General features: G+C 44.9%; 1 protein-coding gene across 2 annotated transcripts in view; it reads right to left on the reverse strand.

The window, feature by feature from the left end:
* Window positions 1–23018, reverse strand: part of tnksa (tankyrase, TRF1-interacting ankyrin-related ADP-ribose polymerase a) — a 144177-nt gene extending 121159 nt beyond the window's left edge. For both annotated transcript variants that reach the window (XM_035389761.1, XM_035389762.1), the window contains exons 1-2: window positions 22510–23018; window positions 20983–21207 (exon numbers count right to left, since the gene is read on the reverse strand). In XM_035389761.1, coding sequence (XP_035245652.1) covers window positions 20983–21207; window positions 22510–22969 — 685 coding nt within the window. In that variant the 5' untranslated portion in view covers window positions 22970–23018. The remainder of the gene's footprint in view (window positions 1–20982; window positions 21208–22509) is intronic.
* Window positions 23019–23883: the final 865 nt, after the last annotated feature.

Below are 23883 nucleotides of genomic sequence, written 5' to 3' on the forward strand. Positions count from 1 at the left end.
GCAACCTAGCAACAACAGCCACGCGTGTTTGTTTATGTGTGACGTCCAGCTCATTTGCATATCAATGGAACGCCCACGCCCAGCTGAAAACCAGACTTGGATCAGAGACAGGGCTGTAAAAAAATGTAGCAATTTAAGGTTGGCAGATTTTTTTTGCTCATGCTAACTGGTTTCTTCCCTGGAAATTTCTATGAACTGCCAATGTCTGAAAAGATTCCGAAGATGCACAGTGACGTTTGGTCAGAAGTGCAGTATAACGGTTGAGTTTGAAACCCGAAGGTTGCGGTTTCGACAGCCACCTGGGCCAGTGCTGTTATAACACTTGAGCAAGTGCACATAACCTGAATCGCTTCAGCAAAAAAATATCCTGCGGTATAAACAGACTGTGAGTAAAAATGTAATCTAAGTCCCTAAGATGCTGAATGCTGAAATGTAGTGAGTGTTTAAATGTGTGTGTGTTAATAGTTGACTTAATGCAATGGGAGCGTTTCTACCAGTAATACTGTGTGTGTGTGTGAATGCGTATATGCGTGTGTGTTGTGTGTGCTTGTTATATGTACTGATGAAAATAATAAAACTGCACAACACCACCCAACTAGTAAGCGCAGATCAGAAATGCAATAATGCATCACATTTCAAGTTGCGAGACGTGAGGTTTGAGCCATCAGATCAGTCCTCATAAGATATGTTTTGAGCAAGGGTCCAGCCAAGTCACTTTTTTTCAAACTTATACATGGATGTTGGTGCCACGTTGCCTCTGACTGGACAAGTAAAGTACCAGGCTGGGTTTCTCCACGCCTATTTTTTGAAGTGGAGCGAGTCCCGATTCAACCCAGCTAACACAAAACATTCTCCACAGGTTTGCTGCAAAGTAGCGGCGATGCAATAGCGAGAACATTTGGTGTTAGCCGGGGTTAACGTTAACGGGAAACCCGCCTGCCATTTTACAAGGGCTTCATTTTAATCTGAGCACAAACGCTGGTGCAGGAATACTAATGACTAAAAAATAGAACCATCAAACCACAAATGAGATCGGTTAAATAGCCAGTAAATGGACCTCTTCAATATTTATTGGAACTTACATCTCAATTTGTAGAATTGGACCATTTGGAATGAATCATTTTTGTGACCGTAGCACGGTTATTTGAGTTGTCAAAATATTTGTCTCAGTGCAATGAAATGGCCCACTTAAATCATAGCAGAAACCCTGTGGGCACATTCAAAGTCACCTTTGTCATCAAGCGAATCCAGCATTGGACATTTAACACGTTAGTGGAGACATACTCCTGTGACTATGACAACAGCCGTGGTCATTGACAACTTTACACATACATACTGCATAGCTTTTAAATAGACTGCACCAGGTTTCAGGTCAAGTTTAAAAACCCGTGCTTACTGCAAGAGGTCATTTGTGGTCATTATTGTGAATATAACATCATTGTGATCCCCATTTTCATTAAAAAAACAGTGTTTAGTCACTGAAACTTATGTACACACAATCTAAACATGCATAACCCACACAGGGCTCTGCAATGACCTTTCACTGCTAGTGCAGTTACGTACACTTTTCACCCACTGCCTAGTGAATCGCACACTGCTTTTTTTTTGGTACTCGTAATGGTTTAACAAGCACAGACACATCATAATCATTTTTTTTAGACTGCCCTCAAGTGTTTATTGACAGAGTAACAGTTGGTTCTAAGAATATCAGTTATGTCCGTTTTGAAAGTCGGAAAAATGATTTTGCCAGTTTTCTCACGATCCTGTACGCCATCGCTCTGGAGACACATGGGACCAAAACGCTGGGCATTGGATGCTGTTACCATAGTAACCCAGTACCTATTCTGCGAGCAGGCAGGGGTCCTGGAGTTCTGAGGCGCTGAGGATTCGATTATTTCTTTCATAAAAGCAAATAAGCGCTGGTGAAGACAGCGTGTGACGTTTTGATGCCTACACAAACAAACAGCTCAGAAAACCCTGCCGGGGGGGGAAATGAACATCCACCCTTGATGTAGATAACAGGGTGTCAGAGGTCCTCAGCACTGATGGAGCTCCACTCAGTGCTCTCAGCACTCGGGTACCTCCATTCATTTCAGGCTGTAATTGGATTCATTATGTAATTAATTGCTCAGAACTATAAGCCACTGTAGTAATCCAGGACTGTCCTGTTGACAGCAGAACAGTAATTAAGTCCAGTCCTTTCACAAACACACACAGAAACAGGTTTATCAGAAATGCACAACCGCCTGATGCAGGAATATCGTACTGGTAGTTGTCTGGTGTTGGCCAAGCCTTTGGCAGACCTATAAGTACACAAAACCTTGTAGCCGATTACATGCCACAAGAAAAAAACAGGTTACGCAAAAGTTAGCTAGTAACAGAGTAGCATGCATTGCTAATTAGGCTGCAGACTAGCAGCGACAAAGACAGACAACACACCATCTCTTTCCCACAGTCTGAAGCAGTGCCATCCATTAAACCACGCACAATGTTTGAGTTTAAGGTGCCGCCCAAGCACCAGCCAAGACACCGAAACAACTGCAGTGAGTACAACCCGAGCAACGAGCGACTGCCACTGCCTCCTCTATAGCACTGCGCCTTACGACAAGAAACCAAAACAGCACAAAGAAATCACACGTGCATCCTCATCCTGCCTGGCTTAGGACACGCCGCCCGTCAGCGCTGTGGAAAACTCTCCTGATTTCCCTGCATTCAAATGTCCTACGTGGGCCGCCCAAGTGTTTTTAAAAGCCGCCCAACCACCTAGTCCGCAGAAAAAATCAGGCACAAATTTTATTAATTTTTTTATTTAGACATAGGCCTGTTAGAAATATTAAAATAAAATACAAATTACACGGCGATGCCGTAACAAGACGAGCCGCCCAACAGCCCCGGAGGTGACAGCACGTTCGAGCGGGACAGGATCGGGGTGACATTTTGGCATGGGCGCCGCTCCCACAGAGACCGCACACTCTCTGTTTGCGGCGGGTTATGTTTTCGAGTGGGACGTGGCCCTGTATGGAGCAACCAGGGCGCGTGCGCGCAGAGGCAGCGCTCGGCAACATTAGCACGGTAATGGCATAATGCTGGGTGATTATGGGCGGCTGACTGTGCTCACCGCAGAGGGGAGAAGGCGGCCCAGGCAGATATATAGCACGCTACATAATTGCCCTTTGTGGGGAATACACACTCCGCAGCGTAGGATATGATTCTGCTGCTGGCTGGTGAGGCAGAATAAGCTATTTCTCTAATTACCATAGAGAAAGGCAACCAGAAAGGGCCTGACAGATAATTAGAAATCCCTGGTGGATCCTGTCCCAAGCCGCAAACTTTCACAAGAACGAGCCAGCCGCTGTGTGGTATAGTTGAAATTCATGCACTGCAGTGATCTATATTTCCAGGGTGAATTTAAAATGATATTACACAAAAACCAATAATGCTGATTGCATTAATATGACCTTGTATTGTATTTGCAGCCATTACCGAGAGAACAATATACAACCATTTTCTCTCGCATTTTCAAAACTGCCCTCCCTTCACGACAAAAATCTAATACCCAGGCTGTAAATAAGCTGCGCTTTCCATTTAGCCAATTGCATTAAACAACAACAATGGATGCTGATTTCACAAGTGGAAAAATGGATTCCCTGAAAGCGGCATTTCAGCACTTTACCACAGAGAGCCCACCTCATCAAGACCTTTAATAGGCTAAAATCTACAATATGCAAATGCATCGACTAATTGTTAGTAAGGACAATTCTGTACTGGAGAAAAATGTTAATGAGGCATAAATATACAACCCTCTGAAGACACATGGGACAACGTAGCGCAGTGATACAGCATCTGCGCGGTGACCAGGGACGTGAACATTCGCCGTTCTTCCCAACTGCTCAGGAAACACTGAGTTTAGATCTTTTTTCAGACCCTAAATGTCTCTGTAGCCAGTAGCCTTGGCTTTACTGCAGAACACTCTCTGCTGCTACCAGCAGTTTGAGTGAAAAGTGTTTGATGTGTGTGTGCTTATGACATACACAAGTCCCTTTGCCTCTCGTTCAGATGTTTACGGTCTGTGAATCACAGATTTGAGTTTTTATTGGGGGGGGGGGGGGATTTCAGAATGATGAAAGAACTCGTAATTACAGAACTCAGCTTTTCTCCACCACCTCACAGTGGGGAACAGGGAGCAGAGGCACACTGCAAGAGCACCAGAGCACCTGATCGCTTTCCTGAAAATAGCAAACCTAATATTATTATTATTATTATTATTTCAAAACACTGACTTAAGAGGCCGTGACTGTGCATATATAAATAACACTTGACAAAGACTAAAACCAAATTAGTTTTGTCAAATTGGTCCAACTTCAGAGTGTAAACAAATCGACCATCACCAGGCACAATCTCACATTTGTTTATGAAATGCTAAAGGCACTGACCACTGTGCAACATACGGAAGGAGGAAAGCAGGTATATGCTTTACCTAAAGAGGAGCATCTGACCAGAGATGGCAGTAAGAATTCATTTAAAATAACGTAAACAGTACTCCATAAAAGACAGTGCATGTAATCAGTACAGAAACAAAGCAGCCATTAACACAAATGAACTAAAGGGGGAAGGCGGGAAAGGAGGCTCTAACAGCCGTACCGCCGTACTGAAGGGGTCACGATTCCACAGGTGCACAGCAGGACAGCTGTACCCTTTATTTCCAGCAGCAGCAGGAGCAAAGCGCTGCAGATCAGTCAATCTCAGAGAGCGCTGAGGGAGACAGGCAGCACATCTGTCATCCCTTCTTCTCTTCCCCCATGCAACATGTTGCTCACACATCACAGGTGCATCTGCAGCCAGCGGCTGTTAATTTTATCATTTATTGCTAGTGTTTTAATAACTCTGTTTCTACTACTGCACGTAATTCAGTCCTCCAGCAGGAAGATGGCAGTGTAGCTGCCTCAGTATGATGCCTGTTGACATCACGCCGTTGCAGTTTCATTATTACCATCAGCCAACAATTACACAGTAATTAACTATTACTAAACAGGCACAACTGGGCATTGAGAGTGACTCATGGCTACTGTCACATACTTATCCACATTTCTGTACGGTAGTCACAGATGCATCACACATTTTTTTTTTTCCATCAACATAATGATTTTTCAACTGCAAATTTACAAAAGAAAAAAATTACCAATTAGAAATTCCAACTGGCACTAATAAAATATTCAAAATCACTTATCACTGAATTACAACAAAGAAAAATGGAATTTTTAATTAAACATTTCAATTAGTAGGCCTATATATTTAATTTTGAATGTAATGAACATTCTAAATTTGAGAAGAAATGAAAAAGAAAAATAAGAGTTATACAGTTCTCATTAAACTGTGAAACTTTTTGCATAAAACTGTTGGGATCAGGATGACTATGACAATTACATATAGCCTATGCCTTACATATACGTATAATGCACTGAGCGTTCCATTTGGATATGAATCTTCTTGTTTAACATTAGTTTGCCCTGGTTTTCTGTTCAATTCAATTCTGCTATAACAGTTTTTACGCAGACAGTCAACACTGGGAAAGACTGAGCCTGATCCTCCAAACAGCCACCGAGTGAGGTTAACAGAAGCTCCACAGAGGGAAAAACAAACTCAAACAAACACTGTTTCAAGGACTGATGTTGCATTGTTAAAGCTGGCTGCTTCTGGTATGTAGGAACCAAGCCTATCACATACAGTAGACTACTGTACGAAGTCTGCTCAAGGATAAGCTGCTGTTTACCATTGATTTTTCCATCAATCAGACATTCGGCTCAAACGATCATTTGCGATTGGCTCTTTATCAAGCTAATCACCATTTAATCACATCAGAGAGCACTGCGAGCACTAGATTAACAAAAGGGGGATTCTGACAGATTTAAAGGCTATACTGGGGGATTAAACACGCAAGGCTAAAATGAAGACTGACAGAATTCACGCTTGAGGTTATTAGCGGTGTTTTTTAAACAGTGATTTACATATTTGCATAATCCAGCGAGAGGGAACTTATTAAGACTTGTGTTTGTCTCCACACAAAGTTTCTCAAAGAAATTCTATGGACTTTGCTGAAAGTCATATTGATTTGAGAAGGACTAGCCGTGCCCAAAATTTCCACTATTAAAGTTTCAGCATTACTGGAAATAATATATAGCATACCTGAGGACTTCTTCCTGGAACCGGCCTCATTTTTAAAGGCAAAACCAGTCAATGCGGTTATAATTTTGCATCCCAAACAAGACTAAAGAAACCTAAACAACCCACATATTAACTGTTACATAAGGCTGAGCAATAGACCATGAAGATAATTATCAGATGTTTATGAGAACAATAAAAATCACTGCCACAATGGAACGTCTTTTTTTCAGATTTCTTTTTTCTGCAATCCGATCTGCTGTGGTAGCGAACCTGCAATCTTCAGGGGCCATGTGAAATGCTTCAGGGGAAGAAAAAATATTCATGTCTACTGGGAGTTGATATGACGGCCAATCTGCAGCACAGCGGTGTCTGAAGATACACTACCACATCAGCTATGATTAAGCATTAAACGAACGCCAATATGCCACATGCTGGCGATGACCGTTCAAAAATATATTTGCTAAATATTGTTATGGTTTATCGCCCAGTCTTAACAAGGTGTAGGATCTTAAATGTTTCTGCAGTCAGGTACTTTAAAGTGATTGTAAGGTGGCTGAAAATAGTTGAAATAACCATAAATTAGCACAGAGGGATGTATCCACTGTACACCCACCAAATATCTATTCAAAGTAGTGTCAAATACTGTAATAACACGCATTTCAAATCAAGAATAAAATCCATATAGAAAAAAACCTCAGGATTGTATTGGCGTTGTCAGGAGCGTCCCATCACCCCACCTTCCCCCTCAACGGACACTGAGTGTATCAGATGACGAAAGAAAGAATTTCAGATTGCTAAAAAAATAGCTAGCTCACGTAATAGCTACTCGGCATAACACATTTATCAGACCTGAAGGTAGAAATCCTACTAACGCTTTCTACAGTGATCAACCTGTAATTTCACTTCACCCACCTAGACATGGCACTCAATATCAGCCTGACATCAAGCGCCGACAAACTACGGTGTTGATCCCCCACCTCAGATCGGCGCTACCCCAGCCTAAACCCCCACGCCCGCCCGCCAAACCTAAACTAGTAATCTAGCCAAGGCAGGTCAGGTTGTCCAGAGAAATATGAAAAGAGATACAGTACAGTGCCAGCTACATCAGACATATAGAGCAGAATCCACTTAACTGCACAACAGATTATCGTCTAATTCTGGTATTTGCACAGAATTGCCAAATCCTAAACCATTTCCCATTCAACTGGTTTGCTAACTAACCCTTGAAAGCACAGGTTTTATCGAATTCATCTGTCATGTCTTAAGTTTTCACTGTGGTGTGTGCTGTGGGGCATATTAAGATGCGGTAGGTCCTATGAGAATGAGTACATTAAATAAACAATAATTTTGGTTTAAAAAAAACTGACAGAGACAGCCTTTAAGGAGAAAATGGACTAATTCTGCAACCCTAGCAACAGACTGTACCCTCGACAAGGACCAATCAAAATAGTTTTTTATTTGAGATTTGGTCATTGTAATGTGACAGATTAAATGAAATTCCCGCAGCTTACACAACAAGCAAAATCTTTCCTTCAAGTTATTTTAAAAGCACTACTTTATAACGATCTGATGGCTTTTTAAGTCACATTTTATGTATTGCTATTTAAATATAGAACATCCTAGGAATGAGCTCCCATACAAGACTAGAGCTCAATTTAATAAGAGTGAGTGAGTGAGTGAGTGAGAGAGAGAGAGAGAGAGAGAGAGAGAGAGAGAGAGAGAGAGAGAGAGAGAGAGAGAGAGAGAGAGAGAGTGAGAGTGAGAGAAAGAGAGTGAGAGAGAGTGAGAGTGAGAGAAAGAGAGTGAGAGAGAGAGAGAGAGAGAGAGAGAGAGAGACTGCCCCTTTCCCAAGGCCTTGAGAACACAGAATTCTGCTGTGGAGAGCGATTTTCTCAGTAGTGGCCCAGCTCATTTGCAGCTTGTTCTGAAGTAGTTTGAGGTCATTTTAAAGCCATTACAGACTGCAAAGTGGAGGAATTCGCTTCCTGAAGTAAGACTGCGGCAGAAGGCACCACCATTTTCGGGGCTGTCGCCGTTCTGCACCGGGAGAGAGAAGCTCTTGGTATTCTTGCCGGGGTGCTCTCCAGCTAGCCTCCGTGATAGTGCGCAGTTTAATTGAGCTCAGCGGTACGGCGTTTTGAAAAGAGAGCTGGCTGCCTGTGGGACTGCTCCGCACGCTGGCAGCTTGCACTTTACCCAGGTTATCAAAAGCCTCCCTCTCGGTCGCAACCGCTGGCGACGGGGGGAGGGGGGGGGAGGGGAGGGGGGAGGGGAGGGGGGTTCTCTTCACGGCGTCAAAATGCTAATGTGTGGCTCCTCTGAACCGCTGAGACCGAGCTGAAGCGGCGCCAGAGCTACCGGCGCGGCACGCGGGTCTTAATCTCCGAAAAAAACGCCGCCCGCGGGGTCCCGCTCGCATCGTTAGCCGCAAGCGAGACCCCGCGCCTCCCCGCCTGGCGCGCGGGCCCGTTTCAAATTTAAATGAGAGGCACCTCCTCTCCAACCATAAAACTGCACAACAAAATCACACCATCAACAAAGTGCACATGAATCGGTGCTCTGGTGCTCTGGGAGTCAGGCGAACGTGTGAGGGCTTTCGCCTTGAGGAAACGGGACGAGGGTCACGCGGCTGTCACAGACGGCGCCGTCTAGCTGGAGGAAAAAAAGTGCCAAAATATATAGCGGTCAGACCTGCTTTCTGAAGCAGGGAGCCCGAAATAGCGGGGCCCGAAATGGCGGGTGTGAAAGGGCTCTTATTGAGATCTATCTGATATGAAGTCCCTCTGCGAAAGCGGTTTCATTCTGACGAGGGACGGCACAACTGAACCCTACAGAGCCATTAATCAGTGGCTTTCAACCTCAGTGCACTGAATCCTCTATTCATGGGGAAAGCGAGGCTGACTCAGAGATTCGGGCCAAACTAAAGGCTGCTGCAGCCTGACAAGCACACTGGAGAGAGTTCTGCGTTTCAGGGCTCACCAGCACCAATAATGAGATTCCATAAGTGACTACACACCGCAAAGCAGAAACCGATTCACATGATCGACAGGCAGCCAAGATATTTAGTGAACTCTTATCGTATGTTGATGATTGAAATTCCAAGCACAGCCTCCCTAAAAAAAGAATACTAAATGCACAGGAATCTTGTAATCAGCTCTGGTGAGCTCAAAAACTCAGTTCTGCCTATCTGAAGAACTGTCCTACCTGCAAGAGGAGCTTCACCCAGCGGGTAGTCTGGGGTTGGCAGCAGAATCACAGTCAAAACGTGATTTCCGAGTGCTTCTGGGTGCACTCAGACATGAGCAGTGTGCTTGAGTCAAAAGAAAAAGCATGAAAAAAAATTTTTTTTCTCAATACCCTTCAGGTTTCTGGTTCCCGTGAGGAACGTGATGCGACTGCAGTCCAAGGCTGTTCCTCCCATTTCATACTCGGCCAAGGATATCTCTGAAATCCAAGGGCTGGATCTCACGGCTACATCTGCAGACCATGTTCTCTCGAGGTTCAATGTGCGGCTTGCTTCTCTGTCCAAGTCCCTAACCTTGTCTGAAAACATCCACTTCCTGCAGTGTAAGGGTAACCGCACACTGTTCGGCATGCTCGGGCACTGTGTGACGCAGTCTTTATCACAGCTGAAAGTATCAAGCAAAGGTCTACTGCAGGGCTTGTCGAGCTCAAAAGACACAAGGCAATGCCATGACCAACGAAGGTTGCTGACAAGATACATTTACATCTTCTTCCAATACGAACTTCTTTAAACTTATAACTACAGTGAAGGTTTGGCTTGTTGGCATTCATTTTCCACAACTGGTTTAGTTTGAGTGACCTGAGGTACACAGTTTCAGCAATAAGGCCCCAACCAGTCACTCTATGATTTTATACATTAAGAATGCGACCTCTTTAATAATGAACTGCGTTGCATAAAGCCAATTACAGAAAATTAATGAATCTGGTGATCTGACCGATTGAAAGTCCTGTGAAGTGAATACGGGGAATTTATTATTCATGGACTGCACAGCTATTTCTGACATAATGTGACCTTAAGTGGGCAAATCGTCCATCAGCAAACAGCAAAAAGTGACTAACGAAAAGCAATTAACGGCGCAGGACAATTCAGGAGCTGCGACCGCGGTCGCGACGAACGACGCGGGGCAGAGTTTTAGAAACTAGCTCCCTCGCGGACCGCGTCCTGTTCCTACGCGAGAAACCCGCGGCTCGCCGCTCACCCTTAATGATCACATTAGTCTCCGACTCGAGATGTTTTCAGCCGCGGCGCCGCCCGCTTAATAACGCTAATTGGCTGCAGAGGTTCTGTTACGCTGCCGATAAACCCTCAGGCCGTGAGGATGAAATGTGGTGAAGACTAACACCGTGTGCCGTAGCACTCTGCTCCGTGGTTGAACGGAGAAAAAAGTACCTGAGAACTAGTCTAAATATAAACGCTTGCGGCCAACGCTTTCACAAAAAAAAAAAAAGAAACGCTTTCTGGAAGCTGTGATCACATGCTCTTCACCACGGTCCTCTGCAGCTCAACCGCAACCCCAGCGTCATCCTCACCTTACACTACTTTTGCTCGTTCAAAGCATGCATGTGTGTGCCGCTTAAAAAGATCCTCTGACGGAGAAGAGATTCTCAATCAAAATAAACGACGTGCTTGACGTACGGGAGCGGACTGAAGTGGCACATCAGTTGAATGCTGATAAATACGTTTAAAATGGCCCCCGTTACACTGCTGCAAGGCCAGCGCGACAGAGCGGCCGCAATCGAGCGTGGGCGAGCGAGGATAAGAGGACTATCATAGCGCAGAAGAAAGCAATCAGAAAATACATCGTGTCTAATTTCTCCTCACTGTCCTCTGGTGCATCTGCGACACCCGCTGAACGGGATTTCTCTTTTTCTGTTTCTCAAAAAAAAAAAAATGTTTTATTCGTTTTAACAATTAATGGGATTATTGAAACAGGTCCTTATTTGGACCCGGCCTTGTGCTTATGAAATGTTGCCTGCTGAGAGCTTTAATCAATTCAGAGCTGTGTTTTTTTCCCCCGTTCTCGTTTAATGCCAGATCGGTCCAAGAGCAAGGACAAACAGTTCCTATTCGCACAAACGCTTGTTTTCAAAGAACAATCACTGTTTTTAAAGCACAACCCCCGTTCTTACAGCACAAGCGCCTGTTTTAAAGCACAAGTACCTGTTTATAAAGCACAATCGCTGCTTTTAAAGCAAAATAACTGTTTTTAAAGCAAAATAACTGTTTTTAAAGCACAATCACTGTTTTCAAAGCACAATCACTGTTTTTAATGCAAAAGCATCTGTGTTTACAGGGGTAATAAACACTAAACCATGTTTTTTGCATTCTAAAGCCCAGTATCCTGTCTCCATTTAAGACATCACGTTAGTCCACAATCGTTTAAAAAAAAAAAAAAAATGTAATTAAGCCCTACCACTGCATTTTGTACAAAGAAAGAGCCACCCACTGCCACCCAAAGGTGAAATGTTTTTTTGTTTTGTCTTGCCTGGAGCCCAGCTCACATTTGTGGCGTGGAAGTAGGTAAAAATTAGCTTCAACATAAGCAAGTGAAAGCCCCATCCCTGCCTCTCTTCATGATTGATGGGTAAGTACTATGTATTCCACCCATATAATACCACTGCGCAAATTATCCTACTCATTTCAAAACGCCTGCGGTCAAGTTTTGACAGCCTGGACAGTGATTTTTCCATTTTGATTAGCTAGAAATTAGCTTAGCCTTTTTAGTTTATCCTTGTTCCATTTTCTATATCGTTCTTCCTCTCTTTGGCACTTTAGTAGTTTGTTAGTAGTGGTTAGTAACAGTAACGTTAGCATTTTACAGTTTGTCTGTTTGTACAGCACAAGCGCCTGTTTTTCCCACGGTGCACAGGAACTGCCGCCGTGGGCTATGCATGGCAAATTGTGGTCACTCACTCACTCACGTACGACCTTTGAGGGACGTTTCACGGGACACATGCGCAGGTGGTGGCAGCTAAAATGTGTCTGCGGAAGTGAGTTGCGCCGTGGGTCTGGAGGGTTACGTGCTTGTTAAAACACAACTACCCGTTTTACTTTTTACAACACAATCACTGTTTTTGATGCACAAGCGCCTGTTTTTACAACACAAGTGCCAGTTTTTAATGTACAAGCGCCTGTTTTTACACCACAATCACTGTTTTCACAGCACAAGCGCCTGTTTTTACAGCACAAGTGCCTGTTTTTAATGCACAAGTGCCAGTTTTTAATGTACAAGCACCTGTTTTTACACCACAATCACTGTTTTCACAGCACAAGCGCCTGTTTTTACAGCACAAGTGCCTGTTTTTAATGCACAAGTGCCAGTTTTTAATGTACAAGCACCTGTTTTTACACCACAATCACTGTTTTTAATGCACAAGCGCCTGTTTTTAATGCACAAGTGCCTGTTTTTAATGCACAAGTGCCTGTTTTCAATGCACAAGCACCTGTTTTTAATGCACAACGCCTGTTTTTAATGCACAAGTGCCTGTTTTTAATGCACAAGTGCCTGTTTTCAATGCACAAGCACCTGTTTTTAATGCACAAGCACCTGTTTTTGATGCACAAGCACCTGTTTTTACACCACAATCACAGTTTTTACAGCACAAGCGCCTGTTTTTACAGCACAATCACTGTTTTCACAGCACAAGCGCCTGTTTTTAATGCACAAGTGCCTGTTTTTAATGCACAAGCGCCTGTTTTTAATGCACAAGTGCCTGTTTTTAATGCACAAGCACCTGTTTTTGATGCACAAGCGCCTGTTTTTACACCACAATCACTGTTTTCACAGCACAAGCGCCTGTTTTTAAAGCACAATCATGGTTTTTAAGGCACAAGTGGCTCTTTTTACAGCACAAGTGCCTGTTTTTAAAGCACAATCATGGTTTTTTAAGCATGAGGCGGTTTTAAAGCACAAGCACTGTTTTTACAGCACAGTCATTTTTTAAAGCACAAGGCTGTTTTAAAGCCCAGTAATGATTTTTAAAGCATGGGGCGGTTTTAAAACACAAGTGCTGTTGATTGATGGCTTTTACCTTCTTTCTGCAGTGGCCCATGTCACTGTACCCTCACAGTTTAAATGAGTCCTTTCTGCACTCTCCGAAATATTAATAAAAATTTTGTAACAAATTAATCTTCAGGAAATCAATTAGTTATAATGGCTCGTTCTGCCCATTGCTCCATTTGGAATTTGGAATTAAAAGGAGGCACATGAATGTTGATGGCTCGCATTCGAACTGAAAATAACACATGGCCCACTCACACAAGAAAGCTTAGGCTAACTACTGGTTTTAGCACCAGACGTAACCGCTGTTCCACTGCTTTTTGCTTTTGCATTAACATTAGTGTTTTACTACGCCAGTTTGTAGCCATTTAAACCATAGTAATGATCATCATTATAATAATAATCCTTGTTCATCAGGCAGACCTTCTTATTCCAAGGCCAACGACCTAAGCCATTACAACTGCACGATTCCTTTCACCATTAGCAGTAAACAAAAAGCTGTAAACACAAGCACGGATCAGCCACAGCTAATGTAACCACACAGAATTCGTTTTGAGTCAGGTAAACTAGCCGTTAAATTAATCAGGAAGCGTACTGCGGACGGTGCTGCTAGGTGCGCACAGACAGAAAAGCCTTCTGTTCATGCAGCGCATTCCCTGAAGCCCCTGCTGAAAAGCCCTGTGTTCAGGAGAGCACAGGCTGAGCTGCAGCGCCCTTACTTAACGAGCTCTCGGCACACGGCCTTACCCGACGCGCCAGAAGACACCAGCTCCAACAGCCAAAGATCTTCCACAGAAGACGGCTGCGCCTCACCGTTTCCTGGAACACAGCGATGTCCCGGAACAGAGCCGCCAGGTCATGCCCGGAGAGCCAAGCGCCTATCCGCGCTCTCGAAACCATTGCAGAAGCACACTCGTCAAGCACAGATCCAAATCACCTTCAATCGTTCAACAGGCTGGGGAGGAACGGCTCGGTTCTTTGGCAATAACAGCCAGTACATACTTACTATGAACACTCCTCAGCCATAAATATGTAGATGCACAAACTTCCAATCTAGCAGGCTTCTGACTTGCTTGACAATACAATATGATCGTACTTTTCATACATATTCTACTGGGCGCAGTATTACTGGCCGTATGACACAACGTCTCAGGACAAAAGCCTTAGCAGCTAGAGAAGGCATGCAAATTTGTGATTAAACAAGCCTGCTCACAAATTCACATGCCCATACTAAAAGGAACAGACTTTGGTTCAATTCTAAATATGTGACTTCATGTCTGCATTGCAGAATGATGAATTTTATGGGCATTGATTGGAAAAATGGCACAGATTGTGCAAACCTCCTGCTTGTTCATTCAGATTTCCACACTGAAAATAGAACTTGCATTTTAAAAAAGATGCACAGTGGCGATCCTTTCCAGATGATGTTAAATATTTTCAAGATGGGTCCCAGGCCAAACTTAGAGTGAAACTGCCACTGAGGAAAAGCGCAGGGCAGGTAAAACGATGGCTCTGAAGCAGCGCTCGGCGCCAGATTGCCTCTTCGGTGGGGAGATGGGGAGATGAGGAGGAGTGCAGTCCGCCTGAGGAACACCAGCTGAGATGAGAGGGCTGCAGTTGGCCGTGGAACAGACCGGCCGGATTGAGAAAGCAGCGCCTGGCTCCGGCGCGGGGAGGGGGGGGGGGGGGGGGGGGCAGAACTCCTCCAGAGCAGCCCTAACGATCTCATTTCCTCACCGGCGACTTCATATTTCTCAGGAAAACAGCGCGCGGCGAGCGGAGCGCGGCCCTGATCAGGGGCGGGGAATGATATACGCTCGCTGGCTAATCAAGAGGAATGCCACATGATTAACCCTTATTGAGACCGCAGCCCCGGGCTCAACAGCCAGCTGAAATGAGACTCGTACGTCTTCTTTTTTTCTTTTTATACAGAAGCCATTTTGGCTGTCCTGCCCGGGCTTCACAGTGGCAGCTACTGAAACGGGCTTAGAACTAATTTTTTTTTTTTTTCTGAATTAGGCCATAAATGGGCCACGTCTTTGGGCCTGGCGGTGACTAAGCACCCCCTGAAATGAAAGTGACGGAGTGCCGTGCCCCACAGCAGATGCAGCGCCTCAGGTTTTTAGATGGTAATAAAAAGACATAACTGCATCAGAGTAGACGGGCCCTGAAAACTGCGTGCTCTTGCCTTTGTTTACACGCAGTAAAATAGTCAGTATTAATTTAGACCTAATGTGAGTTTATAGGAGTCCAAGAGGGATCAATTGTACTCAAGAGTTGATTTAACACTGAACACTTTACTATGTCAAAGTAACATCTCTAGGTAGTTCTCAGCTCTGATCTTAAGAGGGCTGCAGGGTCTGCTGGTTTTCGTTGTCATTCTGCAATAGATCCATTAAAGCAGGTGACTACACAGTTGACCTCACCTGGATACTTTTGTCTAAATTCGTTGCTGTATTTAAGGTGGAAAACAAATAAGCAGACCAGACCAGCTCTCCAGGACCAGGGCTGGGGACCCCAGCAGACCCTGTGGCTCTCCAGGACCAGGGCTGGGGACCCCAGCAGACCCTGTGGCTCTCCAGGACCAGGGCTGGGGACCCCAGCAGACCCTGTGGCTCAACAGGACCAGGGCTGGGGACCCCAGCAAACCCTGTGACTCTCCAGGACCAGGGCTGGGGACCCCAGCAGACCATGGCACAACAGGACCAGGGCTGGGGACCCCAGCAGACCATGGCACAACAGGACCAGGGCTAGGGACCCCAGCAGACCATGTAACTCTGCAGGACCAGGGCTGAGAACCACTGTGCTAATGGAACTGAAAGTATTACTCATGAATGTTTCGGGATCTCTACCGGGTGAAGACATCAAGCAGTGAGGGTGTCAGACGGAACTGGAGGGTTCCTGAAAAAGCTGCCTGGGCTCTGTGTGGAGTTTCTGAATGACACGCATGAGCTGAGAACACCCAGAGCAACACGGGGTCAAGCACGGCTTCATCCAGGCCTGCACGCCTACAGAACCAGTCCTGCTCATCAACCTTTCACGAGTTCCAGCAGCAGTCCAGACGCCCCACAGCAGTGAGAGCTAAGGCTGTGTGGTACTGCACCATCATCGAGCACACAGAACACATATCCAGCGCAGGGGGAAATGACTACGGCTGGGAATCCGGATGGAAACAGGCAGTGCTGCATTTTACCAGGAAAACAAGAAAGAAAGGCGATTTTTCTCTTCTGTCAATCACAGACGAGTCATACTGATGCAATGAGCTATTCTTCTCCACCCAGGGATCTGGCTGCTTGCTGGTTTACTTACGGCAAAAATCCAGCAGCAACAGGTTCAAAATGTGGACAATATGACTTGGCCTGACTTGAAAAGTAAAATTATGCTAGGTAGATGGGAAATCTACCTGCTTTGATGGTAGACAGAAATTTTCTCAGTGCGTTTTTAAATAATGCAAAAGTCGTGTTTAACCAAACACAATAACCAAATGTCATTTGAGAGACATAACGATACAGAACAGTGTGTATAGGTTACTCGTCTGGCCCAGAATGACCCATGGTTGGACCCTTCCCAAGCATGGCCCTAAAAATAATTTATTACCTCACTGAAATCAAAGACCATTTTCTCCTATATAACATAACAAACAAGACTTGTTTCCAGACCAGGAAACCAATTTTCCTGGTTACGATTTCAGACAGAAACACAGGTCTTATTCACTAGATATGCCGTTTCCAATCCTACTCCAGATAAATTAGCTAATATATTAAAGCATTCAGCTTTCCTCTCTGCACTTAAAAGTTCTGTGAGGTGTGCGTGCGGTCTGTTCGGCAAACGATAAAACTGTGCAGTTACCACCTTCAACATCACGATAAAACTGTGCAGTTACCACCTTCAACATCACGATAAAACTGTGCAGTTACCACCTTCAACATCACGATAAAACTGTGCAGTTACCACCTTCAACATCATTTCCCTTGTTCCTCCACCTACCCGAATCCGTCAGCTTACACATTCTCCAACACTTCCCAGATGGCTCAGATTCACAGGATCATTTGAAAATCATCTGAAAGGCACAACCCTCCAGTGAATGGAAGCATTTCACTATGCCCTAGGCCTAATTCATTAAGAAACCCACTATTTTATTAGCCAGGAACACAACGTATACTGTCATTTGAAGAAATGACAAGCTGTGCTCAGTTTAATGCACAGACCGCTACGGGAGCTAATCTGGTAGTGTTACGCACCGCGCGGGCGCAGATACTGAAGGATTCTCACTCACCATTCTGATCATTCTGATTTCTTCAGAGGAACTAACCCAAAATAAGGACAGCTGGAGCGCTCAAAGCTCATAAACACAACGCCTTCAATAAAACAGGATGACTGGCACTTCAACATCTGGGGAATCTTCCGCAGCGTGAAGAGAGAAGAGACGGAAGCACGAGGGACCGCACCCGGAGGCAGACCTTCACCCTCCCGCCACTCGCACCATGCATGTGCATGTCACAGTGAACATCAATGAACCGCACACAAAAACCGCAAAACGTCCCTCACATCATCACAGTTCCACATAGCGACATCTCCATTTGTGATGAGGAAGAGAAAGAAACTAAATAATAATACTGGATGAGAAGAGAATCCACAGTCTAAGTCAAAAGGGTTACATATAAAAGGCATACACATTCACACAAGACACCAAAGGTTTAAAGAATCATTCCGTCCACTTGATTCAAAACTGCTTGGCGCATTAATACAATACTTATCTCTAGGGAGCAATTCTTTATTTTTTAAATGTTATCCCCAATTTTTCCCAACCCAATCACAATAAACTTGTTGACGAACTTGATCTCCCACTGCAACCCCTCCGCCAACGATGGCGACTCCACCATCTCACGCGATGCCTATTCTCACATATCTTTCCAGACTGCAGACACACCACCAATCATATACCGTCCAGGATTACGAGGTCAGCATACTCTCGGTTTGTGTGCCTGCACGCGACTGGTCTGACCTGTAGTGGCCACTAGTGAGCAATGAGATAACGGGTCATAGCCTGCTTATGTCCCATCATTTACCGGCCGGGCTGGGCCAGTTGTTGCCTAGCCGATGAGGACCTCCATAGCCGGGGGCTCGCGCCTTGCTTCGGAAAAAGCGTCTTTACAGGGTGAGTCACCCGGAGAGTGTTATTTATTAATAATGTCTCTGCCTCTGGGAGATGTGGTGACTCAACACCCCAAAATCAGAGAGAAGGAACTGAACCATGGCTGGCTTCTGCAAAATGACAAGCAGTTGCACGGTCCATATCTGTAGTGCGGGTGGCAACTGTTCCACTGTCCTCTATTGGAGCGCTCTTTCAGACTGACTGCAAGTAACAGCAGTGCTGCAGCTGATGAATTCTTTCATTACACAGGCTTATTCCTTACCAGTTTGTGGATGATCAAAAGCTTTTGCATCTCTGGAGTTAGAGGAGTAAGTACAGTGCCAACGGTAAGAACCTGGCGCCAGGAGTAAGGAGGGTTTCATCAAAGGGACATTTCAAAATGCTACAGATCACTCTGTCGTGGGGACACTTCTAAACCACACCAGGCGAGGCACAGAGGTGAGCTGTCCAAGAAGAGGATCACACAGAACAATGTTCTTAACTTGCCAACCGGCTGGAATGAATTCAGTGGAAAAACAAATACTAATATATTTTGGATAAATAGTGGATGTTTCTGATACATGCACACCGTATTTAAAGTGGCACTTAAATGAACAAAATAAACACAAATATATGCATTTTTATCGCTTCCTATTCACGCGATAGTACAATACATAGGCAGAGTACCGTCGGTACCACACGCCCGGCTCAACCTGTAGCGGTGCAGCGCGTGGTCCGTCCGCCGCACCCCCGCCGTACCCCCGCCAGGCCCACAGACCTCCAGAGTGCCGTCAGCACTACACGCAGCGGCATTAATGGAGCACTCCATTTACCGTACTGCAATCTAAAGGCAATTAACCATGCGCCAGCCTGGAAAACTACAGCTCGCTTTTCATTAAATATTCAGGGGGACGACCAGGCAGTCTCTCGCAGGGCTAAAGTCTGCTTCGCGAGAAGTCTACGCGACGACCTTCACGCAGAGTGACTTCAGCTATTAAAGACGTGGCTTACATACCTTGCACTGAAAGTTACAAGCTTTTACAGAATTCAATTTTCAACCTGGTTGGGCAAAGTTCTCCATTACTTAAACAAGCAGGGGTGATTACACTATTTGATTATAGTATTTTCAGTTCAGAAATAGAGTTGATATTTTCTGTATAACCATATGATGCTCAACCTCCTCTGACATTCCTTCACCTTTTTTTACAATCACACTAACTTTGGGAGATGAAATCATGGTAAAGACCAATGAAACCATGTGACCTGCAATGACCAATCATCAAAACTTCCCTCATCAGCTCTCCTCAAAGCCAATGAAGCTGTGCTTTGTAACCATACTCCACAAGCAAGCGTCTCTTTCTGACAGTCCTGACAGAAGAGTTCATCATATCTACCTACAGGAGTCTGCAAACCTTCTGCTCAGTGGAGCTGAGCCAAGTTCATGGAAATGTTATTAACACACTCTTTCTGCGTAGGATACTGTTAAATACATCAAGTAAAAACACTCTAAACCTAGCTGGAGAACTGTCAATAGGCTATAAGTCACAAACATAGACTGCAAAACAATATATGGACAAAATGACTGTGATGTCGTCCTTTGACTTTCCACAGCCTTGGGAAAAGCATTCTGAGGCCACAGAAGGGCAGTTTCTGTGTCACCATTTAATACAAATTGGAGCCAGAGACTGCACAGTAGGGAAAAGTGGGGACCCTTATATGGTCATGAAGTCTGACTGCAACTACATGTTTTTGTGGTAAAAAAATAAAAATAAAAAAGAGAGACTTTGTATTTTGGCTGTATTGGTATCATTGACTTAAAATAAAGGGGGGGGGGGGTTGAAAGTCATATTTTAAGGTGAATTGTGCCTGCGCTACAGAGAAACAACGTCTCAACAAGATCAAGAAGTGAGCTCTAAAAATGAAGCCCGGACTTGCTGCTTTGGTCACAAATGGAGAAGAGTGGGCATTAGCCCCAGCAGATCCCTCCCACCCACATCACAATCAGCAGGCTGTCACGTTTCCCTCAAAACATCCCACAAAACTCATGTGTAAAATGAAAAGGAGCGGAAATCTATTTTTTTTTTTTTTTAAAGGCCACAGTTTGGTCTGAATGTACACTTTAAACAAGTCTCCTCCATTTCAGGGCATCATCAAAATTAAAATCAGGTCAACAACCTGATCAGGTCAATACACACCAAAATCAACATGAGTGTGACACACTTGTCTTACGTGACACACTATGGCTCACTTGTTTATTTTCTACATTTAAATTTTAAGAATTTAGCAGATGCTGAGTGCAAAGGATCTGAGGGCCTAGACACATAAATCACTAATATCCCAGTAGGGATTAATGAGAAGCGGTCAGGCCAATGGCTGGGCCATAACACCCCGGTGATAGGTAAATGCTGTGTCACTTGAATTAGCAAGTGGAAGGGAAGGTAGAAAAAAATATTTTTCTGGGGGGTGGGGGGGGGGGGGGCTGGGGAATATAAGGTTTATTGAAGATTGGGGGAGATGTGGAAAGGGGGAATTGGATCAGACCTTTTTCTAAATATAGGCCTAGCTGATGAGGTACAAGTTACATTACCATACATTAAAAATGCTGTGAACACAAATAAATGAATAAACAAAGCCAGGCATGGGGCATGGGAGGACTCTTACCGATGCACACGTCGATCTTCCCCTTGATGGCCGCCTCGTGCAGCGGGGTGTAGTTCCAGTTGTCGCGGGCGTTGGGATCGGCGCCCTGGCACAGGAGCAGGCTGACCACCTCGGCGTGGCCGAAGGAGCACGCGTTGTGCAGCGGGATGAGCCCGCCGTCGTCCCGGGCGTGCACGTTGGCGCCCGTCTGCAGGAGGTGCTCTACCACATCCTTCCTGCCAAACCCTAAAGCGGGAAGACATTAAACCGATTTAACTCTCGTTCAATAGAAGAAATGCATACAAATCACAGATATCCTCCCAAATGTGTCTATCTTGATATTTCCCCAAGATATTTTTGAAAAAACTGAAGATAAAATGTCAGTGTTTTTAACTGCAAACCTTGATGCAGAAAAAATATCATATATATATTTTTTTTTTTTTTTTTTTACTTAAAATTCTGTACAACTGTAAATTCTGTTTAAAATGGTATCACTGGCTGACAGCTGAACCCGTTGCCAGTGCATCAACTGAGAACACTAACGTAAACTTATCCAGCACAGAAGTGTGACGGGAAAACTGTTAACTATGCTTGTTAATGACCAAGTGGTCGTGACAGTGCGACTGGAGACGCAGAGGGGGAAATCATTCGACAGCAACTAGCTTGTCTCTGTTGTTTTTCTCAATGTAGCGAGTCACCAGAGGGCCACTTATTTTTGAAAGACGTTTTAAATGTGGGGTTTGGCAGTTTCTCGTCAAATAGCTGCTTTTGCGATCCGACCAGGGGGAGAAGGGAGGTCAATAAGATCAAAATTATGACAAAACTAACTAGATCCGAAGACTGCTTGCTAAATAACAAAACTCTCACTGCACAAAAACACATATGTTAAGCTGTACGCGCTTACATAATCAGTCGATTTAAAATAGGTTTAGTAAAATTTGTAACTTAGTTAAAGACTGTAAGCATTTGTATCGACAGTGAACCACCCACCCAGTTAGCTAGCTAAATTAAAGTTTAGACGTATTTCACCTCCTAAAATGTCATCCAAACTGACTTAATAGACGACTGACTTCTTTGCCTCTACCTAACGTTATTCATCCTACTTGAGCTCTTGGGTATGTTGACGTTAAGGCAAGTAAAGTTTCAATACTTTGCTCAGCAGGAATAAACAAATCCTGCATCACACCCAAATATCTGGTTAGCTAGCGCTAACGTAGTCGTCTCCAGTACAGATAGCGACTTAGCCAAACAGTTACCCAAATCTACTGCAATTGCAAATGCATTCGCGACTAACAAGTGCAAACTTGACAACACTAATGACGAAGCTAGCTAACCAAGTTACGATGCGAGGACAGATAACATGACCGATAAATAACCCGATTGAGTGCAAACTGTGCGCTAGCTGAAGTTGTCCAAGTTGGCTAGCTAACTTAGCTCGCTACCTAACGTTAGCCCAACCAAAACTTTCCCAGCAAGCGACCAATGTCGCCAATATAATTCTGCTTAGCTAATGTTTGCGCGTTACATGAATGCTAACGATGCACAAACCTGCAGCGAAGTGCAGCGGCGTCGATTTGCGTCCAGCCATGTCCTTGGCGTTCACATTCACCGTATCAACCAGCCTCTTCACCCGGGACACGTCTCCATTGCGACAGGCCTCAAACAGCTCCCTAAAAGCCCCGCTAGTCCCACAGCCGCCGCCCAACGGGCTTATTATGGCGCCTGAGTCGGGGCTCGTCCCGCTGTTGCTGCCCCCGTCGGTTGAGGCTGAGCTGGTGCTGCTACTAGCACTGAGGCCCGGAGCGGGGATATCGGGGGAGGCCGGAGTTACCTCCGGGTCTCCACTGCTATCCTGCTCAGCGCCAGCTGGAGCCGAAATTGCTGCGCCTACTGGCGCCGAAGGAGAACCCGGGGGAGTCAGGGAGAGAGAGGTGTTGCGCGGAGGAGAAGACAGGCTCTGGTGTTGTTGCTGCGGCTGTTGCTGGGATGAGCGACGCGACGTCGCCATTTTCACAACAGTCCCTCTGACAACAAAAACAGTTCTGCTGAACTTCCGGTAAATGGCAAACCCACTTCCGTTCTTCGTTGTCTTTTCTTCTTCGCATTGAGGTAAATAGCGGCTATTAGACAGTGCCACCTGCATTTAACGCCATCTATTGTTTTGGCGCGTATGACCGAAATTGTGTAATGACATTTTGTCATCCACATCTCTAATGAGTGGCACGATGGGCGCCAACGTAGAATTAGGCCACAACCCGTTTGACAAAAGAAATACGTTAAATTGAATCAAGTGCTCAAACTTTAATCCAAAATACTTTGGAGACACAGCAAAATTAGGGAGCTCAAGATTTGGAATTGTGCATTGTGGTATATGCCAGAGTAGGCTAATTATCTCTGGTTATATTTGCAAATCAGAAGTCGCACAGTGGACATTTGAAGTGGCGTGGGAGTTGTTTGCAAATCCGGTCTGCTTGTGTTTTGTGAATTTGGAGAAGGCTTACGATCGTGTTCCCTAAGGTATCCTGTGGGAGGAGCTGTGGGAGTACAGGGTGCCAGAGTTGCTATTGCGAGCCATTAACCCTGTATACTCACAGCAAGAGCTGTGTTTGCATTCTTGGCATTAAGTCAAGCTCATTCATGGTGGGTGACTCCCACATGGGTGCACCTTGTCTCCTCTCCTGTTCATGGTATTCAAAAACAGGACAGGATATCAAGGTGCAGCCAAGGTCCGGAGTATATCTGATTTGGGGACATATGAGTGGCATCTCTGCTGTTTGTGGATGATGTTGTCCTTTTTAACTCATCATACTGTGACTTTCGTTGCACATTACTGCAGTTTGCAGCCACGTGTGACATGGTTAGGATGAGGATCATCACGTCCAAGTCTGAGGCCATGGTCGTCTCCTGGGAAAAGATGGCTTG

This window comes from Anguilla anguilla, chromosome 14, assembly GCF_013347855.1.
Source record: "Anguilla anguilla isolate fAngAng1 chromosome 14, fAngAng1.pri, whole genome shotgun sequence".
Lineage (NCBI taxonomy): Eukaryota > Metazoa > Chordata > Actinopteri > Anguilliformes > Anguillidae > Anguilla > Anguilla anguilla.